General features: G+C 40.7%; 1 protein-coding gene across 1 annotated transcript; it reads left to right on the top strand.

Moving 5' to 3' along the window:
- Window positions 1-8431: 8431 nt before the first annotated feature.
- On the top strand, window positions 8432-9760 carry LOC110881654. Its single transcript, XM_022129856.1, has 2 exons — window positions 8432-9197; window positions 9330-9760. The coding sequence occupies exons 1-2, from the start codon at window positions 8432-8434 to the stop codon at window positions 9758-9760; spliced, it is 1197 nt and encodes a 398-aa protein (XP_021985548.1).
- Window positions 9761-22750: the final 12990 nt, after the last annotated feature.

The following is a 22750-nucleotide window of genomic DNA, read 5'->3' as shown; positions in this document are numbered from 1 at the left end:
AAAGCATGCGTCCCGGTGGTTTGGGACACGAGACTAAAACAACCCTATCCCCTTGAAAAGGGGATACCACTTACATACCTTCCCTAGTTATTGGGAACAAAACTTACTTTTCTTTCCCGGATATTGGGAAACCTTTTGGTTAATTACTGTTTATACGGATTGCAACTAACGGCACTAAACGAAACTCTATCACTCAAGTCCCTACTACAAATACCGATTAGTCGCCGGGGTCAGGCGAACGGGTTATTAGTTGATAGCGCTATTTAGGTGTTTACCAGCCTCACACTGTGCCCTGGTTTGGGATCGGTCGTGAACTAATGTACTCAGACATCCGTCAATGATGATAGAACATTGACATCGGGGCATCCTGCGGAAACGCAACGGTTACCTAGTGTTCGGTATTGGAAAAACAGTTTAGTCGCTAACTTTTGGGGTAGCTCCCCATGGCATGTATAAACGGATAAATTAACCGGTGAAACAAGTTTTTGGTAATTAAAACTGGACAACTAGTGAACTCACTCAGCATTATTGTTGACCCCCTTACTGCATGCTTTGCAGGTAACCCGTGACGAAGGAGCTTGCTGCTTGGGAACGTGTAGTGTCTGTTCACCCTTGTGTTGGGTGTTACCTTATTTTGAACTATGAACTTTGTTTAAACTGCTTTACTTATGCTTCCGCTACTTATTAACTGTTTGAACTTAAAACCCTTAACTCTGAACTTGATATTTGCTAATCTTATGGTTAGTAAGTATTACTTTTGTTATCAATTTAATTATTCAGTATAATTGGTGGCTGGATCCTGGTCAGTCACGCCCTCAAAGCGGGTGTTATCCGCAGGTGGATTTTGGGGGTGTGACAGATTGGTATCAGAGCCATTAGTTATAGTGAATTTGGTTTTAAAAAGGGGAAATCTTTTTGGAGAAAACCAGACTATAACCCGTGACTCGCGACGACACTACACTCCAAGTGCAAGGCTCGACACTTTCGACCTCATAGCTCGGACCAGTGCTTACTTGTTTGCTTTATGTTTCCTGTTATGCTATACGTACTAGTGTGCCTAGTTAGATAGATGCACCTCTCTCTCTTCTATCTCATTCTCGTTACATTACGGCATCACCCTCACATTGTGTTTTCTGGTTATGAAGACAATGAGTGGACGTGGAAGGGGAAACATCAACATGACTCAGGCTCAGTTCACTAACCTACTTAACACAGTGGCTGCAGCTTTCGCAGCTCACCCTATAGGTAAGCTCGTTGTTTTAGGATGTTTAGATCCTACCGCCACATCGACTTTTCGCCTCTGAACCTATACGTTTCGCTTCTCACCCTATAGGTCAGCATGCACCTGCGCAACCACCAGTGTGTACTTTCAAAACTTTCATGGATTGCAAGCCTCTCCCTTTCAACGGCACTGAGGGTGCCATAGGTCTTCTGTATTGGATTGAGAAAATTGAAGCTGTTTTTGCTGTTTGCGAGTGTCCCCCTGCAAATTGGGTGAAATTTGCTACTGCTACGCTCGAAGGAAGCGCGCTTTCTTGGTGGAAGGCGCAGATTCAGATGTTTGGATTGGAAACTGCAAATGCTACTGCGTGGGAGGATTTCAAGGATATGATTAAGGATGAATACTGTCACCGGGATGACATCCACAAGCTTGAGAATGAGTACTATGAGCTCAAGATGGTTGGGTCGGAAATTGAAACTTACACCAAGCTGTCCAACGACTATGCTGCTCTTTGCCCAAACATGTCTCGACCTATGTATCGAAGAATCGAACTGTACATCAAGGGTTTGGCTCCAGAGATTCGAAGCCATGTAACTTCAGCCAACCACACTACCATTCAGCCGATCGTTCGACTTGCTCACAAACTTACTGATCAGGCCGTAGAAGAGGGCAGATTGCCCAAAAGGATCAGTGCCACTGTCGGAACTTCTAGTGACAGCAAGCGTAAGTGGGAAGGAAGTCAAAGCAAGGATGCTAACCCCACTCAGGCCCCAGCACAGCAAAGGAAAACTGAAAACAACAAAGGCACTCAGCAACAGGGTGGCTACCGGGGAAGCTACCCTAAGTGCAACAAGTGTAACAGACACCACAATGGGGTATGTAACAAGGGCCAGTGTCAGCGATGCCACAAGATGGGGCACGAAGCCAAGGATTGTAGAAGTCAGTTCCCAGCAAGACAGAATCAGCAACAACCCCAACAGCAACAACAGCAGGGAAACGACCGAGCGTGTTTTAAATGTGGGGCAACAGGGCACTTTAAGAAGGATTGCCCTGAACTGAATCAGAACCGCAACAATAATCAGGGAGCTGGGAACAACAATCAAAACAACAATGCTGGGAATGGTGCTAGAGGAAGGGCTTTTGTGATTGGAGCTGGAGAAGCAAGGAATGACCCCAATGTCGTGACGGGTAAGTTCCTACTCGATGATCGTTATGTTTCTGTGTTATTTGATTCCGGTGCCGATGCTAGTTATGTGTCCCTACGTATTAGTAAGAAGCTTAAGCGTCCGCTTTCGTTACTAAGTTCTCCCCATATCGTCGAGTTAGCTAATGGTAGAAACATCGAGGCCTCACATGTGGTCAAAGGCTGCAAACTAGAGTTGTCTGGTCGGACATTTAGCATCGACCTTTTCCCTGTTACTCTTGGAAGCTTCGACGTTGTTATTGGTATGGATTGGTTATCCAAGCATCGCGCTGAGATCCTCTGTCAAGAGAAAGCAGTTCGTATTCCTCGCCGTTCTGGCAAACCCCTCATTGTACAAGGTGGCAAAGGTGGAGAAATCTCCGGCGTTATCTCGTTCTTGAAGGCACAGAAGTGTTTACGAAAAGGGCACACCGCTATCTTAGCACTTGTTACCAACACGCAGGAGAAGGAAAAGAGGATTGAAGACTTTCCAGTAGTGCGTGACTACCCCGAGGTATTTCCTGAGGAATTACCTGGACTCCCTCCCCACCGTCAAGTCGAATTTCAAATCGAGCTAGCTCCCGGAGCAGCGCCTATAGCTCGTGCACCTTATCGACTAGCCCCCGCAGAATTGAAGGAACTCTCGACGCAGCTACAAGAGCTATTGGATAAAGGGTTTATCCGTCCTAGTTCATCAACCTGGGGAGCACCGGTACTCTTTGTTAAGAAGAAGGATGGCACGTTCCGAATGTGCATTGATTATCGTGAGCTGAACAAGGTTACCATCAAGAATCGTTACCCTCTCCCGCGAATCGACGACCTATTCGATCAGTTGCAAGGATCGAGCTACTATTCCAAGATTGACCTGCGATCAGGCTACCATCAGTTAAGGGTCCGTAATGAAGACATCTCCAAAACTGCATTCAGAACTCGTTATGGTCATTATGAATTCCTCGTTATGCCCTTTGGAATGACCAACGCCCCTGCAGTGTTCATGGATCTCATGAACCGAGTATGCAAACCCTACCTCGACAAGTTCGTGATCGTGTTTATAGACGACATCTTGATCTACTCGAAAAGTCAGGAAGAGCATGAACAGCACCTACGCCTTATCCTCGAACTCCTTCGCAATGAGCAACTGTATGCCAAGTTTTCGAAATGCGACTTCTGGCTTCGAGAAGTCCATTTCCTTGGGCACGTGGTTAACAAGGATGGAATCCACGTTGACCCTGCAAAGATCGACTCTATAAAGAATTGGCCTACCCCTAAGACTCCGACTGAAGTTCGCCAATTCTTGGGATTGGCAGGTTACTACCGCAGATTCATTCAGGGATTCTCAAAGATTGCACAACCCCTCACTACGCTCACTCAGAAAGGCGTCACCTACAAGTGGAATGAAGCACAGGAATCTGCTTTTCAGAGGCTTAAGGATAACCTCTGCAGTGCTCCTATTCTCTCGTTACCTGAAGGAACGGACGAATTTGTGGTTTACTGCGATGCGTCTATTCATGGGCTCGGTTGCGTGTTGATGCAACGCGAGAAAGTTATTGCCTATGCATCCCGACAACTCAAGACGCACGAAAGGAACTACACAACACACGACTTGGAACTGGGAGCAGTGATATTTGCGCTTAAGATATGGAGACATTACCTATACGGTACCAAGTGCACTATCTACACCGATCACAGGAGTCTCGAGCATATCTTCAAACAAAAGGAATTAAACATGCGACAACGTCGATGGGTTGAACTTCTGAATGATTATGAATGCGCCATCAAGTATCATCCGGGCAAGGCCAATGTTGTGGCAGACGCCCTCAGCCGGAAAGACACTGTACCAAAGCGCGTGCGAGCATTACAACTTACCATCCAGTCTAACCTCCCTACCCAGATTTGAAATGCTCAGATTGAAGCTCTGAAACCGGAAAACATCAGGGCTGAGTCTCTGCGAGGGTCGAGGCAGCAACTAGAACAGAAAGAAGACGGCGCCTACTATGTGGCAGGGTGCATTTGGGTCCCACTTTACGGGGATCTACGAGAGCTTGTGATGGACGAAGCCCATAAGTCCCGTTACTCAGTACATCCTGGTTCAGATAAGATGTACCACGACTTAAGAACCACATACTGGTGGCCCGGCATGAAAGCCCACATAGCTGCCTATGTTGGCAAATGTTTGACCTGCGCAAGAGTCAAGATCGAGTATCAGAAACCAGCAGGCCTACTACAGCAACCGGAAATCCCGAAGTGGAAATGGGAGCAAATTTCCATGGATTTTGTTACAGGGCTACCTAGATCCCAACGCGGGAATGATACTATTTGGGTGATAGTAGATCGATTGACTAAGTCTGCACACTTTCTGGCCATTAAGGAAACAGACAAGTTTTCTACCTTAGCAGAAATCTATTTAAAGGAAGTAGTCTCCAGGCACGGGGTGCCAACTTCTATTATTTCCGACCGAGACGCTCGTTTTACTTCCGAATTGTGGCAAGCTATGCACAAATCCTTTGGCTCACGTTTGGACATGAGCACCGCTTATCACCCACAAACGGATGGGCAGTCTGAACGCACCATCCAAACCCTGGAAGACATGCTTAGGGCATGTGTGATCGATTTTGGCAAGAACTGGGAGAAACATCTACCGCTGGTGGAATTCTCCTACAATAACAGCTACCACACTAGCATTCAGGCGGCACCTTTTGAGGCATTGTACGGTCGTAAATGCCGATCACCTCTCTGCTGGGCGGAAGTCGGTGATAGTCAACTCACAGGCCCAGAACTGGTGGTAGACACAACAGAAAAGATTTCACAGATCAGGCAACGCATGGCGGCAGCTCGTGACCGTCAGAAGAGCTACGCTGACAAGCGTAGGAAACCGTTAGAATTCCAGGTCGGGGACCGGGTTCTACTTAAAGTCTCACCCTGGAAGGGTGTGGTTCGTTTTGGTAAACGAGGCAAGCTGAATCCACGATATGTTGGACCATTCGAAATTACCGAGAAAATCGGTAAGGTTGCTTATAGATTGAACTTGCCTGCAGAGCTGAGTGCAGTGCACAACGTATTTCACGTATCTAACCTGAAGAAGTGTTTGTCGGATGAAACACTTGTGATTCCTTTTAAGGAACTGACGATTGATGAACAGCTACACTTTACTGAGGAACCGATTGAGATCATGGATCGAGAGATCAAAACCCTCAAACGTAGCCAGATACCTCTCGTGCGAGTTCGTTGGAACTCACGACGCGGCCCAGAGTTTACCTGGGAGCGGGAGGACCAGATGAAGTCCAAGTATCCCCAGTTGTTCCCAAACGAAAACCCCAGCACTGAAGCTACAACCGAATTTCGGGACGAAATTCCAAACTAACGGGGGGATGATGTGACACCCCGTTGAAACACGCTAGCTTGGCAGTGGCTGCCTTAACTTTCGGGACGAAAGTTCTTAAAACTTGGGGATAATGTGACACTCTAGGTTTTTCCAAACGAACACCTTGTAATATTTTGTGTATATATGATATTATTAAATGGAAACGTGATCTTTATTTGCTTAATGTATGTTGAATGTACGTATTATATATAAATGTATGTGAGTCGAGACCATGACTCGCAACCGGGCGGTTGCGAGTGGGCCACTCGGTCTCGAGTGGGCCTTTGGGCCGTAACCGGTTTGGGCCGAAACCCCAAGCCCAACCCGAAAACCCCCTTGTATATAAATCCCCCACTTTCCCCATTTCCCTCATTTGTTACACCACACATCCACACTTCTCCTATTCTCTCTTTCACTAGTAAACCTTCAACAACAACCCATTCTCTTCTTCCTCTTTCGGTTCAAGCTTGGATCTCGGACAAGGACTCGGTCAAGACCATCACTCGGACACTCCATCTTCTCGATTCCTTTCTCCTTGTTTTCGGCTTCTTCTTCTAACCGGTTAGTGTCCTATTTTGTGTGGATGATGCTTTGAATGCTTGATGAATAAAATGCTTATGAACTAAGAAATGCTTGGTTAGTAGTTTTTGTATGATTTTTAGGATGATTTGTGAAACTTGACTATATGTAAAAACCCTTGTGTACAAAGCTTGATAACATGTTTAAATGACTAACAAATAATGATCTAAGAATGTTAATGGCTAACCATACTATGCTTCATTGTTTCCTTGCAAAATAATGATGCTAAACTTAAGATTTCGGATATATAATGTATGTTTTCTTGTTTTTGCATCATGATCTTGTTATAAACATGTGATGTTGGTTCATAAATATATGATTATATTGGCATAAAAACCCTAGAAAACTTTGAATATAGGATGAACTTCTTGAATGTGGTTTGAAGGGTTTAAAAATGGCAAAGTTTGATCTATTTGATTTAATGGTCAGATTAGGAAAAGTGTTTGTAGAAACCTTATTGGTAGTTTCCTAATCTGGGTCTGATTTCATATGTACAAATTGGACTGTCATATCTGCATCATCACGTGTGCATGAAAGGGACAGCTTCCGACTCGCAACCACGGCATTTCGACTCGAGACCACGCCGTTGCGACTCGCAACCAAAGCGTGACAAGTCGAAACCACCCGATTACGACTCGAGACTACGACGGTTGCGACTCGCAACCACAACGTGACAACTCGAGACCACGGTTGCGACTCGCAACCACAGCATGACAAGCCGAAACCTCCTGGTTGCGACTCGAGACCGTCTGGTTGCGACTGGGCTGTCCATTTTGGTTATTGGGCCAATACGTGATTAACTTGGGCTATCTGTTGATTGGATTATGTGTTGCTGTTGACTGCTTAATTGTTTAGGCCGGCCCAATAACCCAACGACTGGTTATTTGTATGTATGTTACGTGCCAGTATGTGTTTTACATGAATGCTTGTACACCGAACCTGACCTATACCGGTAACCATGTTAGGACGTGGTGACCAGCGTGTTTGACCAAGTAACCTAAATCTACCGAGCAACCCAAGGTGAGTTCACAACTTAAAAGCATGCGTCCCGGTGGTTTGGGACACGAGACTAAAACAACCCTATCCCCTTGAAAAGGGGATACCACTTACATACCTTCCCTAGTTATTGGGAACAAAACTTACTTTTCTTTCCCGGATATTGGGAAACCTTTTGGTTAATTACTGTTTATACGGATTGCAACTAACGGCACTAAACGAAACTCTATCACTCAAGTCCCTACTACAAATACCGATTAGTCGCCGGGGTCAGGCGAACGGGTTATTAGTTGATAGCGCTATTTAGGTGTTTACCAGCCTCACACCGTGCCCTGGTTTGGGATCGGTCGTGAACTAATGTACTCAGACATCCGTCAATGATGATAGAACATTGACATCGGGGCATCCTGCGGAAACGCAACGGTTACCTAGTGTTCGGTATTGGAAAAACAGTTTAGTCGCTAACTTTTGGGGTAGCTCCCCATGGCATGTATAAACGGATAAATTAACCGGTGAAACAAGTTTTTGGTAATTAAAACTGGACAACTAGTGAACTCACTCAGCATTATTGTTGACCCCCTTACTGCATGCTTTGCAGGTAACCCGTGACGAAGGAGCTTGCTGCTTGGGAACGTGTAGTGTCTGTTCACCCTTGTGTTGGGTGTTACCTTATTTTGAACTATGAACTTTGTTTAAACTGCTTTACTTATGCTTCCGCTACTTATTAACTGTTTGAACTTAAAACCCTTAACTCTGAACTTGATATTTGCTAATCTTATGGTTAGTAAGTATTACTTTTGTTATCAATTTAATTATTCAGTATAATTTGTGGCTGGATCCTGGTCAGTCACGCCCTCAAAGCGGGTGTTATCCGCAGGTGGATTTTGGGGGTGTGACATATAAGGTAGAGGCTCAAAAACGTGACATTCGACAGTTGCATAGTGATTTAAGCGAAGCAAAATGTCGATATCTTCACTTTAAGGAGCTATCTGAAAAATTAACTGTTGAATTAGACAACTTAAAATCGACCTTTGAAAACACTGAGTTTAATTTCAAAAAATTTGATGTTTCAAGTGAAAAGGTTGAGAAAATGATAAATCAACAGTTAAAGTATAGCAAAAAGGAAGTGAGGAATAAGGGGTTGGGTTTTGTAGCTATACCCCCACCATACAACCATAACTATTCCTCAATTCCCATGACTGATGAGGAGATAGCCGATTTGCCTGAAATGGAATATGGGAAGCCCGAGGATAGGAAGGTTGAGTCTGTTAAGCCAAAGAAAGTTAAAATCACAAGGCCAGATAAAACTGAAATTATTCTAGAAAAACAGGCATTTGATAAAACTTTCGTGAAACCTGCTGAAGTTTCAAACCACACAGAGACTTTAAATTTTGAGAAAAATGCTGATGTTGATAAGCATTTTCAAGTGTTAGATAATACTGAATCAACAATTTCTCAAAAACCATCTGAATTGCAAAATAAAAGGGAAGAGTCTCAAATTAAATCGACCAATCTTGAGTTTGCTATGTTAAATGAGTTTTTTGAATGGTGTCGCAAACAAACTGATTCAGCTGCTCCATCTGATTCGTCATGTGACTCCTCAGAGACAGCTAACTGTGAAAAGTCAGAGTTAGTTGATTCAGCTGAGTCTAGTAACGAGTCACCTGAAATAGTTGAATCAGAACCAACAATAGTAGAATCTGAGCCACCTGCTCCACCTGACTCCAAATGTGAATCACCTGAAGCAACTGATTCTGAGAAATTGAAATCAGTTGAATCTAGTGAATCCAGCTGTGAGTCTTCTGAAGCAGCTAACTCAGCAGTAGAGGATTCAGCAGAGCCACTACAAAAGGAATGTAACTCAGGTGGTTAAGCTGAATCAAGCAGTGAAACAGTGACTGAGCCCACAACGTCCGAAGTTGAAACAACAAGGCCAGTCCCTGATGTTAAGTGTGTGAGTGTTACTGATGCTTCTACTTCATGTGCAGATGAGGTAATAGTAGAGGATTGGGTTGAGGAGGATGACGTTGTGTGTCAAAAAGTTGACGATGTTTTTTCTAAGAAATCTAATTTGTCTGCTGATGCTTCTCCTTATGTGAGAAAGGCTGTTTCTGAGCCAGCTTTGAGAGGCCCTTCAAATAAATATGTTCCTCCAAAGCCAACAGTTAGAAATGAAAATGTTAAATCCAATGAATGTGCTAACTGTTGTAAACAGGGACATAAGAAGCAGAGGAGAAAGTTTGAACAGTTTGCAAACAAATCATCCAACAAATCGTATAACTCATACTCAGCATCGGTTGGATGGAATGGATCGGGATATGCTCCTTACGTAAAGAAGCAGACCTGCTACAATTGCGGCATACCCGGTCACATTGCTAGGAATTGCACACATCGTCCCTACGTGCCATACTATACATAACATCAGAGGGTTACACCAAGGGACAACTCTTATTCTAAGCCGATGAAGGTTGAAAAGCCTAAGGCAATGATGAATAAGCATCCCCAGGTTAAACCATCTGATGGGGACTGGAATGCTGCAAAAGCTAAACGAAAACAAGCTTTGAAACCTAAACAAGTTTTGAAAAATAAAAGGGTTGAAAAGCAAACTGTTTTGCCCAAGGCTCCTAAGAAATTAGAGAAGCCTAAACAAATTTGGAAGGCAAAACAGAAAGCAGCGACATCACCAGTCCTTGCATCTAAAGGGAACATGTGCTTTCGAGAAGTGTCTTATGTTGATGCTTCAGGTATACCCAGGACCACGATGGCCTGGGCACCAATGTCTTACTAATCTCCTTACTTTTCAGGGACAACCAAGGAGGAGCTGTTGACAATCCTTGGATGTTGATAGCGGTTGTTCCAGATACATAACGGGTAACATCTCACTGTTGCAAAAGGTATATTTTTACAGTTGATATGTTTCTTTTGAAGGAGATAAAAGAAGTAAGTAAGACAAGATCAGCGAAAAAGGTACACATTTGAATTTCATATTCTAATTTCGATATTGATTAGTCTTAAATCTTATGATGGAATGGTTATGCAAAAACAACAAAAATATTTTCATTTTTCTTTTGTGTTTCTTTTGTACATATGTTTTCGTTTGTCAGGTAAATTTGCGCGTAAGATTTACGCACAAATTTAGGGGGATATCTAAACATATCCATCTGTAAATAGAGAAAATGAGAAAATATAAAAAAAAGAGAAAAATAGAAAAATCAAAAATATTTTGTTGCATTCATGGGAAATGAAATAATTTCATTATGGTTAAGGGCTGACTCATGTAAGACCAATATTGAAATGGTCTGACTCCAGAGTGATGTGCTAGTAGGCTTTATCCTGATGGCTGGACTCCTTGACTGGTACTGCTTAGAACACTAAATTTACTCTATGACCTCAGGAAAGATCGGTCACTTGGAATTAGGACATGGCTATCTGAATGCGTGTGTGATGTCCCGATACACACAATTTCGTTCTAGTTCTGAAATCTTTTCTGTCCAACTCGTGTACCTCCTCTGCTGCATCCAGATACATGCTGACCTGGAGGTGCTAGGCAACGACAGCTTCTGCTGCATCCAGATACATGCTGACCTAGCTGCACGTTGTCGCGCTATAGATCAATTACACCCGAAAGAGGCCCTCTAGTGCCCAAAAGAAACCCGAAAAAAAAAACCTATATCAAACTGAGAAAATCTCATTTGATCTGAATATTATATCCATCTCTGCTGCTGATCTATTCTTTTCTCTTCTCAATCCAGTCCCAGTCAAGATTTCAGAATTCTAGAACGGGCTTGTGAAATATGTGGTAGGGAAACTACTCGTATGATAGTCTGTTCAAATCTAAAATTCCGGGAATTGATCGTGATTGATTTGAGTGTTCATACAAATTTAAAATGAAAACATGATAAATCAGTTGCAGACCATCACTTGAAAAAGGCCTAGGGAGATAAGTTTAAGGGGACAAACATACTGGTAATCGCTCGGATCACCCAAAGTAAATTAGTGTTGATAAGTGTAGTCTAGCCTAAAACACTGTGATTTGATCCCATTGCAATTTGTAATTGTATATTAGTTTCTTTGTTTATTTGTGTTTAAGTTTATATCGTTAGATTAAAAAAAATCATTTGAAAAATCCAAAAATAGAGTGTTTATTTGTTTTATTTGTTTTAAAAATTAACCGTTCTTGAAGATTTGATGGATCATCATAAATTGAATGAAATTTGAATTGTGAAATCCAAGTACAAATACTTGGATGTACCGAGTGTTCATGTGGTACTTTCCTCTGTTTCACAAAAATGTTTGCTTATGAATTTTTGAGTATGTGCAGAATTTAATGTTAAATCAAGAAACAGGGGTTGTTGAAGATTGAGATGCTGTTGGTTGCTGACAAAGCTTGAAGCATCAGAATAGCAAGATGTACATGAGTCAGAAGAACCAGATACAAGTCATCATCTGACAGTGATAGTACATGTGAAGAAGTACCTGTGAACCTGCTTGAAATTGAAGACATTGACAAAGAAAAGAGTTGTTGAGAATCCTCCGCTTGCATTCTTTTCAACAAGATTTTCAAGCAAAGCTGATCACGAGTAAGAAGAACAAAAGAGCCCAAGTTTGAAGACGAAAAGATGAAGTATCTTCCCACAGAAACATAATGAAGACGACAGTTTGATAAAGACAGCATAAACCTAGGGGGATATTGTAAGGCCCTATAATGGTGTAGGTTTACGCCTATCTTTATCAAACATAATTATAGGCTATTGGGCGTAGCCTTGTAGTGGGTTAGATAGTAATGGAATAAGCCATGTGGGCTAATTAAGGGATTTGGGCTTGTTTGGTTAGTAATGTGCATGTGGGCTTGGCCCAACTTGTAACTAGGCCACCCTATGTAACTATAAATAGGGTGAGCCTAGGTCATTATTAGGTTAGACATTTGTTAGACAATTTTAGAGAGGTTGAGAGGTTCTTCATTATCATTTTCGATTTCTGTGTTGGTGTACCAGACGGTTCTCTAGAAACCATGTGCACTTTGATTATAATCATTCAAGTTCTTGTTCTTATCACTTTCATCAGTATTCCGCACTCGTGATTGTGATTTTGATATCCGGTTGATAGTTCCTGGACTTACAAACTAGGAAAGCAATAAAAAGAATGAAAGAATGCTCACTATGGGTCCTTGCTATCTTTTCTACAAGAAAAACAAGTTCCAATCAGTTGAGAGAGCTCCCAAACCAGATTGTAGAGAAGAGAGGAGAGAAATGAGCAATGAACAAATGAAATGGTTGGGCTATATATAGTTTTTCGCAAACCGTTAGGATCGTTTCTTGAAGAAGAGGGCGTGATCTAGGTCATACAAGTGTTAAGGACTGATTGGGGGACCTGTTCCCCACACAAACAAGCCCCTAGCATTGAAATCCACTGATCAAAACCGTAAAATACCAAATTCAATGTTTCTGTCTGATAGGCTCTCGTGCCCCACGTAAGGTTTTACTAAGGATTACGCGCCCCGCCTGAGGAAGTTTGGCAGATTGTCAGTTTTAGTCCCTGCAGCTTAGAAACATGCATTTCGGCCCATTTTTGACACGTTTAAGCCCCGTTAATCTCATTTCAAGGCTCTAAAATGAAGTTAAAGTATTGGGAACTCAAAAAATGCTCAAAAATATCTCGGATGTCAGTTCGTTTGGTGGTATGATCGCGTTGTTTGGTTAATTACGACGGAAGTCGTAACGAACGCAAAATCGATCCAAATTAAGCGACGAATGGAATTTTATCATGCCAATCACTAAAATAAAATATTTTAATGATCACATAAATTTTTGGGTGTCCGGATATATTCAGAACGTAAGATATGCGCGAAAATGCAAACTTGTGCACTTTTTTACGCTTTTAGTCCCTGAATGACCAATAAGTTTATTTTAGCATACCGAACCCCTCAAAGCCTATTTCTAAGCTATGTAAAAGATATTTAGGGTACGTTTAACTTATGATCAAGTTTCGGAATGTTCGTTACTATACAAATTGGTATAGTTTCGCAGTTTGACACAAATAGTCCCTACGATCGAAAAACTTGTTTTCGACACACCAAACCATCCAAAACTTATTTCTAAGTTATGTGAAGGTTATTTAAGGTATGTTAAGCCTATTTCACTATCCCAGAGTGTTTGTCGCGTTAAACTGATGATGTTTACGCACCAGTTTGCGTATAACTTTCAAGAAAGCGATTTAAAGCTTGAAATCGGAATCGAATCGAATCGCAAAATCACCAAATATAATACACACATAATAACATCAGAACACATTGTTCGTCGATTACAGAGCACAGTTGTCACAGTCTCCCCTACTTTAGGAAATTTCGTCCCAAAATTTTAACTAGAGGAAACTTGTGAGAACAATTGCGGATGTTTCGCCTTCATTTGGTCCTCACGTTCCCAAGTAAACTCTGGGCCATGTTTGGATTCCCAGCGAATCTTGACTAAACGAATCCGTTTGTTCTTCAACTGTTTGAATGTACGATCCACTATCTCCACATGTTTCTCGACAAAGTGCATCGTTTCATCGATTCGGATTTCATCGAGTGGTACGTAAAGATTAGCGTTAGCTAGACAACTTCGCAACTTGGACACGTGAAAAGTTGGATGAATATTTCCAAGCTCTAGAGGTAGGTCTAGTTGATAGGCAACCTTTCCTACTCTTTCAACAATCTTAAATGGTCCAACATATCGTGGTGCAAGTTTTCCTTTCCTTCCAAATCTCACCACTCCCTTCCAAGGTGACACCTTGAGTAGGACATGGTCTTCGATTTGAAATTCTAGGGGCTTGCGTCACATATCCGGATAACTCTTTTGACGGCTTCTAGCTCTCACAAGATTATCGCGAATTTTCTTGATTTTGTCTGTCGTTTCCGGAATGAGCTCAGGCCCACTAATCTGAGCTTCACCGATCTCATTCCAACAGACAGGTGAACGACATTTTTGACCGTAAAGAGCTTCGAATGGTGCCATTTTGGTGCTAGCATGATAACTATTGTTGTAAGAGAACTCGATCAATGGCAGATGAGAATCCCAATTACCACCAAAGTCTATCACGCATGCTCTAAGCATATCCTCCAAAGTTTGAATCGTCCTCTCAGATTGTCCATCTGTTTGGGGATGATAAGCAGTGCTTAGATTTGGTTGGGTTCCCATAGCAGATTGCATGGCCTTCCAAAAATGAGATGAAAATCAAGCATCACGATTAGATATGATGTCCAAAGGAACACCATGTCGAGATACAATCTATTCAACATAAATCTTTGCAAGTTTATCAGCAGATAGATCTTCGCGAATTGGAATAAAATGAGCTGACTTCGTTAATCGATCGATAACAACCCATATAGCATCGTGACCTTTAGATGTACGCGGTAATTTAGTGATGAGATCCATAGCAACGTTCTCCCACTTCCAAACCGGTATCTCTGGTTGTACAAGCAAACCAGAAGGTCGTTGATGTTCAGCCTTGACTTTGAGACAAGTTAGGCATTTCGAAACATGAAGTCGAAAAGATAAGGCAACACTGGTTAGGGTTCTGAACTTCTAGTAACTTTAATAACATTATGTTTGCAATGTAAGAGGGACACTTATATACAAGTATATGAAGCGCCATCGGTGCATCCACCGTACCTCCATTACATTGTTCACGTTCCGTTATTGTTGCCACTATCAGTTCTTACACATGATAAATCTTACTGTGGTTTCCGTGCACTGAATTTCAAAATTCTGTACGCGTCCATAATTACGTAATTCCTTGCATAGTCCACATAGTGTATTTGATAATGTGTAGGGAAAAACCAAATGAACGAACCTGTGATGAGTGTGACTGGACCACCATAGGGTCCTTTCAGCTATATCATCACATGCCATTCTTAACCAGATTCTGAATCAATCTTTTAACTAGACCACTCAAGGGGTCTTTTTCGAATTATGGAATGGTACTTATAATCCAAGGGTCTTAAATATTACGTAGAAGCCCATTAAGGATTTAAGGTAGTACTTTTGGATATCCTACTATGAATCCCTCATATGGAGATATGGAAGATTCTACGAGGATTTGGATATCGGAAAACTCAAATTACACAAAAACATAAAAGAAACACATAATCACATAATCGCATAATTGTTTAACCTGACCTTTAATTTTTTATCTTTAGGCACGGTATTTAAAGCATACCAGCAATCCAATCCGTAGATTTCATTTGGCACTTTAAATATATTAAAATCTAACTATGAAGATAGGAAGATCCTAATAAGAATTTCGGCTTTGTCCTTACTGAATTGTAACGTACGTATTAAAGCGTACAAAGAATCCAATCAAGGGCTCCGATTTGAGCGATAATCATCCACAAGGATCTAATTGTGAAGATAATAAGATCCTATATGGATTTTGGAATTCGAATAGCAGGAGACGCTTCGAAACCTTGCACTAGACGTGCTTAAGTCAACGCACGAGGTAGAATCCTCATGAAGTTGAGGTGCTAGATCTGCCAAGGTGACATATGAAGCAGAATTTGGAGGTTGGGTATAAGGTCAAAAAAGTAATACCCTTAGTTATCTAACCAAGGATTTAAAGTGATTACTCAAAATGTCACTTATATTCGGTACTTCGTTTCTTGAAACGAGTACTTAGAATTTTCGAGGAAATCATGAGCGATCACATGAATGGGAGAACTACAAGAGTAGTTTGTAAAGAACATAGTTCTTTGGTGTAGGTATTATAGGGGTATGCCATACACACATGTAGCTACACTTGTACACCAGAATTGTGAACAACGATTTATTTCTAAACTAAACAGGTTGTTTCAGAGTTCAACAAAAGATACAAAAGCATAAGTTTCTAATTATTTCAAGCATCAGCTTCTTCTAATCAGCCCAATGCTCATCCGTGGGTCAGATTTGCATTGACAAACTTTGGGTATTTGTCCCTGAAATGACTCGTCTCGTCATTGAAGTAGCAAGTTCCAAGAGGAAAATGAGCTTGTGCTGGATCTGCTTGAAGTTGAACAGGGTTCTGAATAGTTTGGTTTAACATAGCGACTGAACGACAGTCTCTTGCCAAATGACCAACAAGTCCACACTTGAAGCATCTTTGGCATTTGACACTAGCATGGTAATGGAGGTTACACTGATGGCACAAAGGGGCTGTTCCTTCGTATGGTGCTCGAGCAACAGTAGGACCTGCAACAGCTTTATTTTGGATGACAAAGCGGCACATGTTAACCAAATGTCCCCATCGTCCACAATGGGTACATTTGAAACAAGGTGCTTGATTCGGATGATGGCCATTGCATCGATTGCAGAAAGGAGCAGTTCCAAAGTACCGCTTCTTGGCTGGTGGTGTTGCCACCTGACCAGGTCCTTCTTGATTTGGTGCAACGGCTGGAGGATTCTTTGAGGTCTTATGCTTCTTTGACCTTTTTGAAGGCTTGGCTTCTGCTTCCTTTGATGCTTCTCTAGTGGTTTCATCCTGGAGACATGACATGGCAACAGCTAATTCAGTAGTCTTCAGGATTACTTCGCCTATTCGTTGGGCAACTTTAGTAGCCTGTTCGGACATCTGAGCGTCGTTGCTATGAAGTGACATTCTAGAGGAAATGGAAGACATAGGAAGAAATGAATGAAATGTTATCAGGTAACCAAAACAGAATGACAACGCATAAAAATTGCGATCATTTATTTGTTACCTAAGGCAAACAAATGAGATGGTGACTAATCAAAGTAAATTGGTCATATTAATGTATCACTGAAGACATGCTCGCCTATAAGTGAACACTCACCCCAAGAGTTCCCAGGTAAGAGTGACTGGTCCGATACTGCGGATTTGTACGAACACTCTAGCTTTAGACAGAAAACTCAGTGTACATGCATTCACTCTTCCAGTTTGCACGTGTTCACATTATTTAGACCCAAACTTTGACGAGATTTTGAAAACTCAGAAGGCACAAAGCCAATGATGAATCAAACTGGAAGGGTTCAAAACCTTATAACAGAGGGTTCAAAACCTAGTAATCAATCATCGAGAACATATGATTAATTTTCAAAGCGGATTTATTATTGTGTTCTCGTTATGGTTATCACCTAAGGATAGGTGACGGTATTATTTTAAGATCTAAACACAAGAATCTTGTGTTAGGGTCCTAGGAAGGTTATAGACTAGGTCTTATGAGAGTGTCAGATTCATGGCTAGTTTACATGTTGCAATACTTAACTAAAACCTAGTTTTGAAAAATATAGTATTGCGACATAATTAACCAACTCAAATCAAGTTGGTTATAATTTATAAAATCTCGTAGCCATGATTCTTAACCCAAAACATTTATTTAATCAAATCAAATTGTAAAACATCTCGTAAAAACTCATTAATAAAACTCGTATGGTTTATAGCATTTCGAAAACCTCATTGTGTGACATCGTTTTAAAATCGTTTCCCCAGTGAACTAAATAATGACACAAAATGTAATATGATAAGAGCATTTATATATAAGATGTAACAGCGGCGTATATACCATGCTTTTATCATGCTACACCTGTCCCATTATCTAATCACATCCCAAAACCAATCGTTTAACCAAATCGTTTATCTCGTTTAAGTCGTTTCAAATCGTTTAACCTATCCCAAAATCGTTTAACTCGTTTTAATAGTGAAACTACTTTTGGTCATCTCGCTAATAACATTCAAACCTTCGTGACTCGACTATCTCGCCTTCCGCATTAATAAACCACCAAGGGGTAAATTAACAATCACAGATTCGGTCGCTACCCACCTAACCCACACATAACCATGGGTGCAGTCTGATAATGGGATTTGTCAGATCCTATGGTACCATAACCTAATACTGGTCGGTTTGGCCAAAACTAATGAATGTTATTCGTTATGTAATTACAACCAACAAGTTTGTTCACTTTATCAAAATCGTTATTAATTTAATATAAACCATTTTAATCGTTTTCAAAAACCATCGTTAAAACATCGAAATCATTTAACACATATGAATCACCCCAAAACAATTGAAAACAGTAAAATAGGGGAACTATGTACTCACCTGAGAATGCTTAGTGGTCTTTGAACAACAACCAAGCAAAGCTAGAGGGAGCACGGAATCAATCGGCAACCTAATAACTATATAAATAAACGGGACCTAAGTCGGAAGATCGGATAGGATGAGGTCTTGTAAACCAAAATGAGTTATAGGAACTCACATGACATGGTTTAACAATGCCTACATACTAGATTGAAACCTACCTAAGTGCTTTCGACCCGTTACGACCCATTAAGGTAGCTTACGCTACTTTAACACGTCGTTCGCGCAAATGCGCGTTCGAGACGTCTAACTAGTCCTATGACAAGTATTATATGCCTAAACATGTTTAATTATGTTGTATAATCAGTTAAGTGACAAATGTTTGGGTTACATATGCTTAAAATCCAATTATGCATAAAAAGGGCATTTTGGTCATTTTCCTAAGGCACATAAACTACCTATCATACAACTACTTAAACTATGTGACCATAAGGTATAACCTCGGAAGGTTATTCCCTATACAACTATGGTCGCTAAACATGCTTGGTCGGATCCTAAAGATCGACCAAACGGGTCGAGTTCGAAAGTCTAAGCAGTGGTTTAGACCGCTTGACTTACGACTCCAAACAAGCACTAACTAAAAGTGACGAGCTAAACATGTCAAAACATGTTTAACCTACTGATTTGGTATCAAAACAAAGTGTTTTGATACCTAATAGTAGTTCCGTTGCAAAATGCGTGCTAAAACACATTTTGACCAAAACTTTGACCCGTCACTACACCTAGTCAACGTGGTAATTAGTAGGTATAGTCACTAAGGACTATAACCATCGTGATTTCGCTCACGTGCGAAGTTCAAACGAACTTCTCGTTGACCAACTCGTGGTCGAAGCTGAAAGTCAAACTATATTTGACTTTCAAACTAGGAAAGCAATAAAAAGAATGAAAGAATGCTTACTATGGGTCCTTGCTATCTTTTCTACAAGAAAAACAAGTTCCAATCAGTTGAGAGAGCTCCCAAACCAGATTGTAGAGAAGAGAGGAGAGAAATGAGCAATGAACAAATGAAATGGTTGGGCTATATATAGTTTTTCGCAAACCGTTAGGATCGTTTCTTGAAGAAGAGGGCATGATCTAGGTCATACAAGTGTTAAGGACCGATTGGGGGACTTCTTCCCCACACAAACCAACCCCTAGCATTGAAATCCACTGATCAAAACCGTCAAAAATTAGCTAAAAGACCAGATTCAATGTTTTTGTCTGATAGGCTCTCGCGCCCCGCGTAAGGTTTTACTAAGGCCTACGCGCCCCGGCTGAGGAAGTTTGGTAGATTGTCAGTTCTAGTCCCTGCAGCTTAGAAACATGCATTTCGGCCCATTTTTGACATGTTTAAGCCCCGTTAACCTCATTTCAAGGCTCTAAAATGAGGTTAAAGTATTGGAAACTCAAAAAATGCTCAAAAATATCTCGGATGTTGGTTCGTTGGGTGGTACGATCGCGTTGTTCGGTTAATTACGACGGAAGTCGTAACGAACGCAAAATCGATCCAAATTAAGCGACGAATGGAATTTTACCATGCCAATCACTAAAATAAAATATTTTAATGATTACATAAATTTTTGGGTGTCCGGATATATTCAGAACGTAAGATATGCGCGAAAATGCAAACTTGTGCACTTTTTGACGCTTTTAGTCCCTGAATGACCAATAAGTTTATTTTAGCATACCGAACCCCTCAAAGCCTATTTCTAAGCTATGTAAAGGATATTTAGGGTATGTTTAACTTATGATCAAGTTCCGGAATGTTCGTTACTATACAAATTGGTATAGTTTCGCAGTTTGACACAAATAGTCCCTGCGATCGAACAAACTTGTTTTCGACACACCAAACCATCCAAAACTTATTTCTAAGTTATGTGAAGGTTATTTAAGGTATGTTAAGCCTATTTCACTATCCCGGAGTGTTTATCGCGTTAAACTGATGATGTTTACGCACCAGTTTGCGTATAACTTTCAAGAAAGCAATTTAAAGCTTGAAATCGGAATCGAATCGAGTCACAAAATCACCAAATATAATACACACATAATAACATCAGAACACATTGTTCGTCGATTACAGAGCACAGTTGTCACAAATAGAATAAGTAGTATATCAACATATACTTTGGTTTTGAAATAATAGAATAAGTAGTATATCAAATATACGTTGGTTTTGAAATTGCTGGATTAATAGTATATCAAAATATACTTTGGTTCATGTAATAATAGTATACTTTGGTTTAGGAATGAAAGCATCGGTAGTATATCAAACTATACTTTGGATTAAAAATAGCATATCATACTATGCTTTGGTTTGAAAATAACATATCAAACTATGCTTTGGTTTGAAAATAGCATATTAAACTATGCCTTGGTAGCTAGTATATCAAAATATACTTTGGTTTAGGAAATAACAGAGTCGGTAGTATATCAAACTATACTTTGGTAAACAATATCTCATTGGGAGCATATCAAACTATGCTTTGGAAGTATATCGAAATATACCTAAATTGTGATTTGGTAGTATATCAAACTATACTTTAGTAAACAATATCACATTGGGAGCATATCAAACTCTGCTTTGGAAGTATATCGAAATATACTTAAATTGTGATTTGGTAGTATATCAAAATATACTTTGGTTTTAGGAAATCAATAAAAGATAAGTTTTATGGCTTAATTGGGAAACCTTTGTAATACACATTGTGGACGTTTGGTAATACATTCAAACCTAGTGTATCAAACTACACTTTGGTGACTGTAGATTTACCACGAAGGGAAAATTTATTTGGTTTAAACTTTGGTTTCTGACATTCCTTACAACGGGAATGGGGTGTCAAGTCCTATAGTGCTATATCGTACTACCAATCGGCTTGATCATTGTTAATGAATGTATAAGTATAAATACGCACCAGCAAATAGTCTTAAAAACTTTGAAAATCAATATTTAAGCCATAGGTAACAGTTTCAATTCGTCAAAGGATATGTACTATGCATGTTGTTGGTGCATACATCTGTCGACTTCGTCTTGTATCGAGTCTTAGACTAGGATTGTTAGATCAGGGCACGTTGTACGAGAAAATGTCAAAGTTTAGGTTGTTTAGTGGCTGATTTCGCTCCAACAGCTAATTCCGCTTGAAATGTCAGGTGGACATTTTCGAGCGGAATCACTACTTAGCTATTCCGCTCCAACTGTATGTTGGTAATCTCGAGCGGAACCATGTTGCTATAAATAGGGTATGAGCGAAATCATATGTACAGTTATTATTGACGGATACCGAGGTGCTGCCGGTTTTCCATTTGATTGTACAAGCTGTAATATCAATCAAATCAGTGATTTAAGTGAATTGCTAGCTGTTTCTACGTCAGTTACCTGTTTTCCGCACCTGTAACTGATCATAACTCCTCTGAACGACTCGTTCGGGTCAGCAAACGATCCTACAAGTGGTATCAGAGCTCGGGAGGAGGAGTTCTGCAGAGATTAGCTATATTTCATTGAGATTTCTTACTTCTACACTTTCTTTCCTCAACAGAACGAGATTTAACGGTCAAAACCGATTCAAATTTTCACTGACTGTATAAAATTGAACATTAACAAACCCTTGAAAGTTTCACTGATAAAATCGGACTAAAAATGGACAAAATGGACCCCCGAAGTGATTTCGCTCGAACAGACCATATTTGATTCCGCTCGAAACTGCGTCTGATTTCGCTCCAGAATACAATTTCTAAGATTCCGCTCCAAAAGTCTTTACTGAGTCCGCTCCAGTTTGTCAAAACTTAAGATTCCGCTCCAAATATTTGCTGATTCCGCTCCAAGATACAAAGTTACTGATTCCGCTTCAAAATACTTGTTAATTTCGTTCCATGATATAGATTTGTGATTTCGCTCCAAAGCTGTTTTTCTTGGGATTTCGCTTGAAAAGTTATTTGGGTGATTTCGCTCGATATTGCTCTGTTTAGTGATTTCGCTTGAAACAAGAAGTTTTGGAAAACGTGCTATTGAAACACGGATTCTGATTTTTACAACGCATTTGCTACAACCCCGACCACTCCGGCTGACATTGCTAAGAATATGAATTTAGAAAACGAAACCGGAACAATGCAAAAACCCCCGAAACTTATGGGAATGGAAGAGTACCATGTTTGGAAGAATCGGTTTGAGAATTGGGTTCAGGCAAACCATCTAAGAGCGTGGGAAAGCATTGAAACTGCATACATTAGACCACAGGCTTCTATGAACGTTGATAAAATTATCTCGGAGTTTTCAGATCAAGAGAGAGAGAGAGTTACAAAGGAGAGAAAATGATGATAAGTTTGCTACAA

This window comes from Helianthus annuus, chromosome 10, assembly GCF_002127325.2.
Source record: "Helianthus annuus cultivar XRQ/B chromosome 10, HanXRQr2.0-SUNRISE, whole genome shotgun sequence".
Classification (NCBI taxonomy): domain Eukaryota; kingdom Viridiplantae; phylum Streptophyta; class Magnoliopsida; order Asterales; family Asteraceae; genus Helianthus; species Helianthus annuus.
This window is presented reverse-complemented; position numbering and strand designations above follow the sequence as displayed.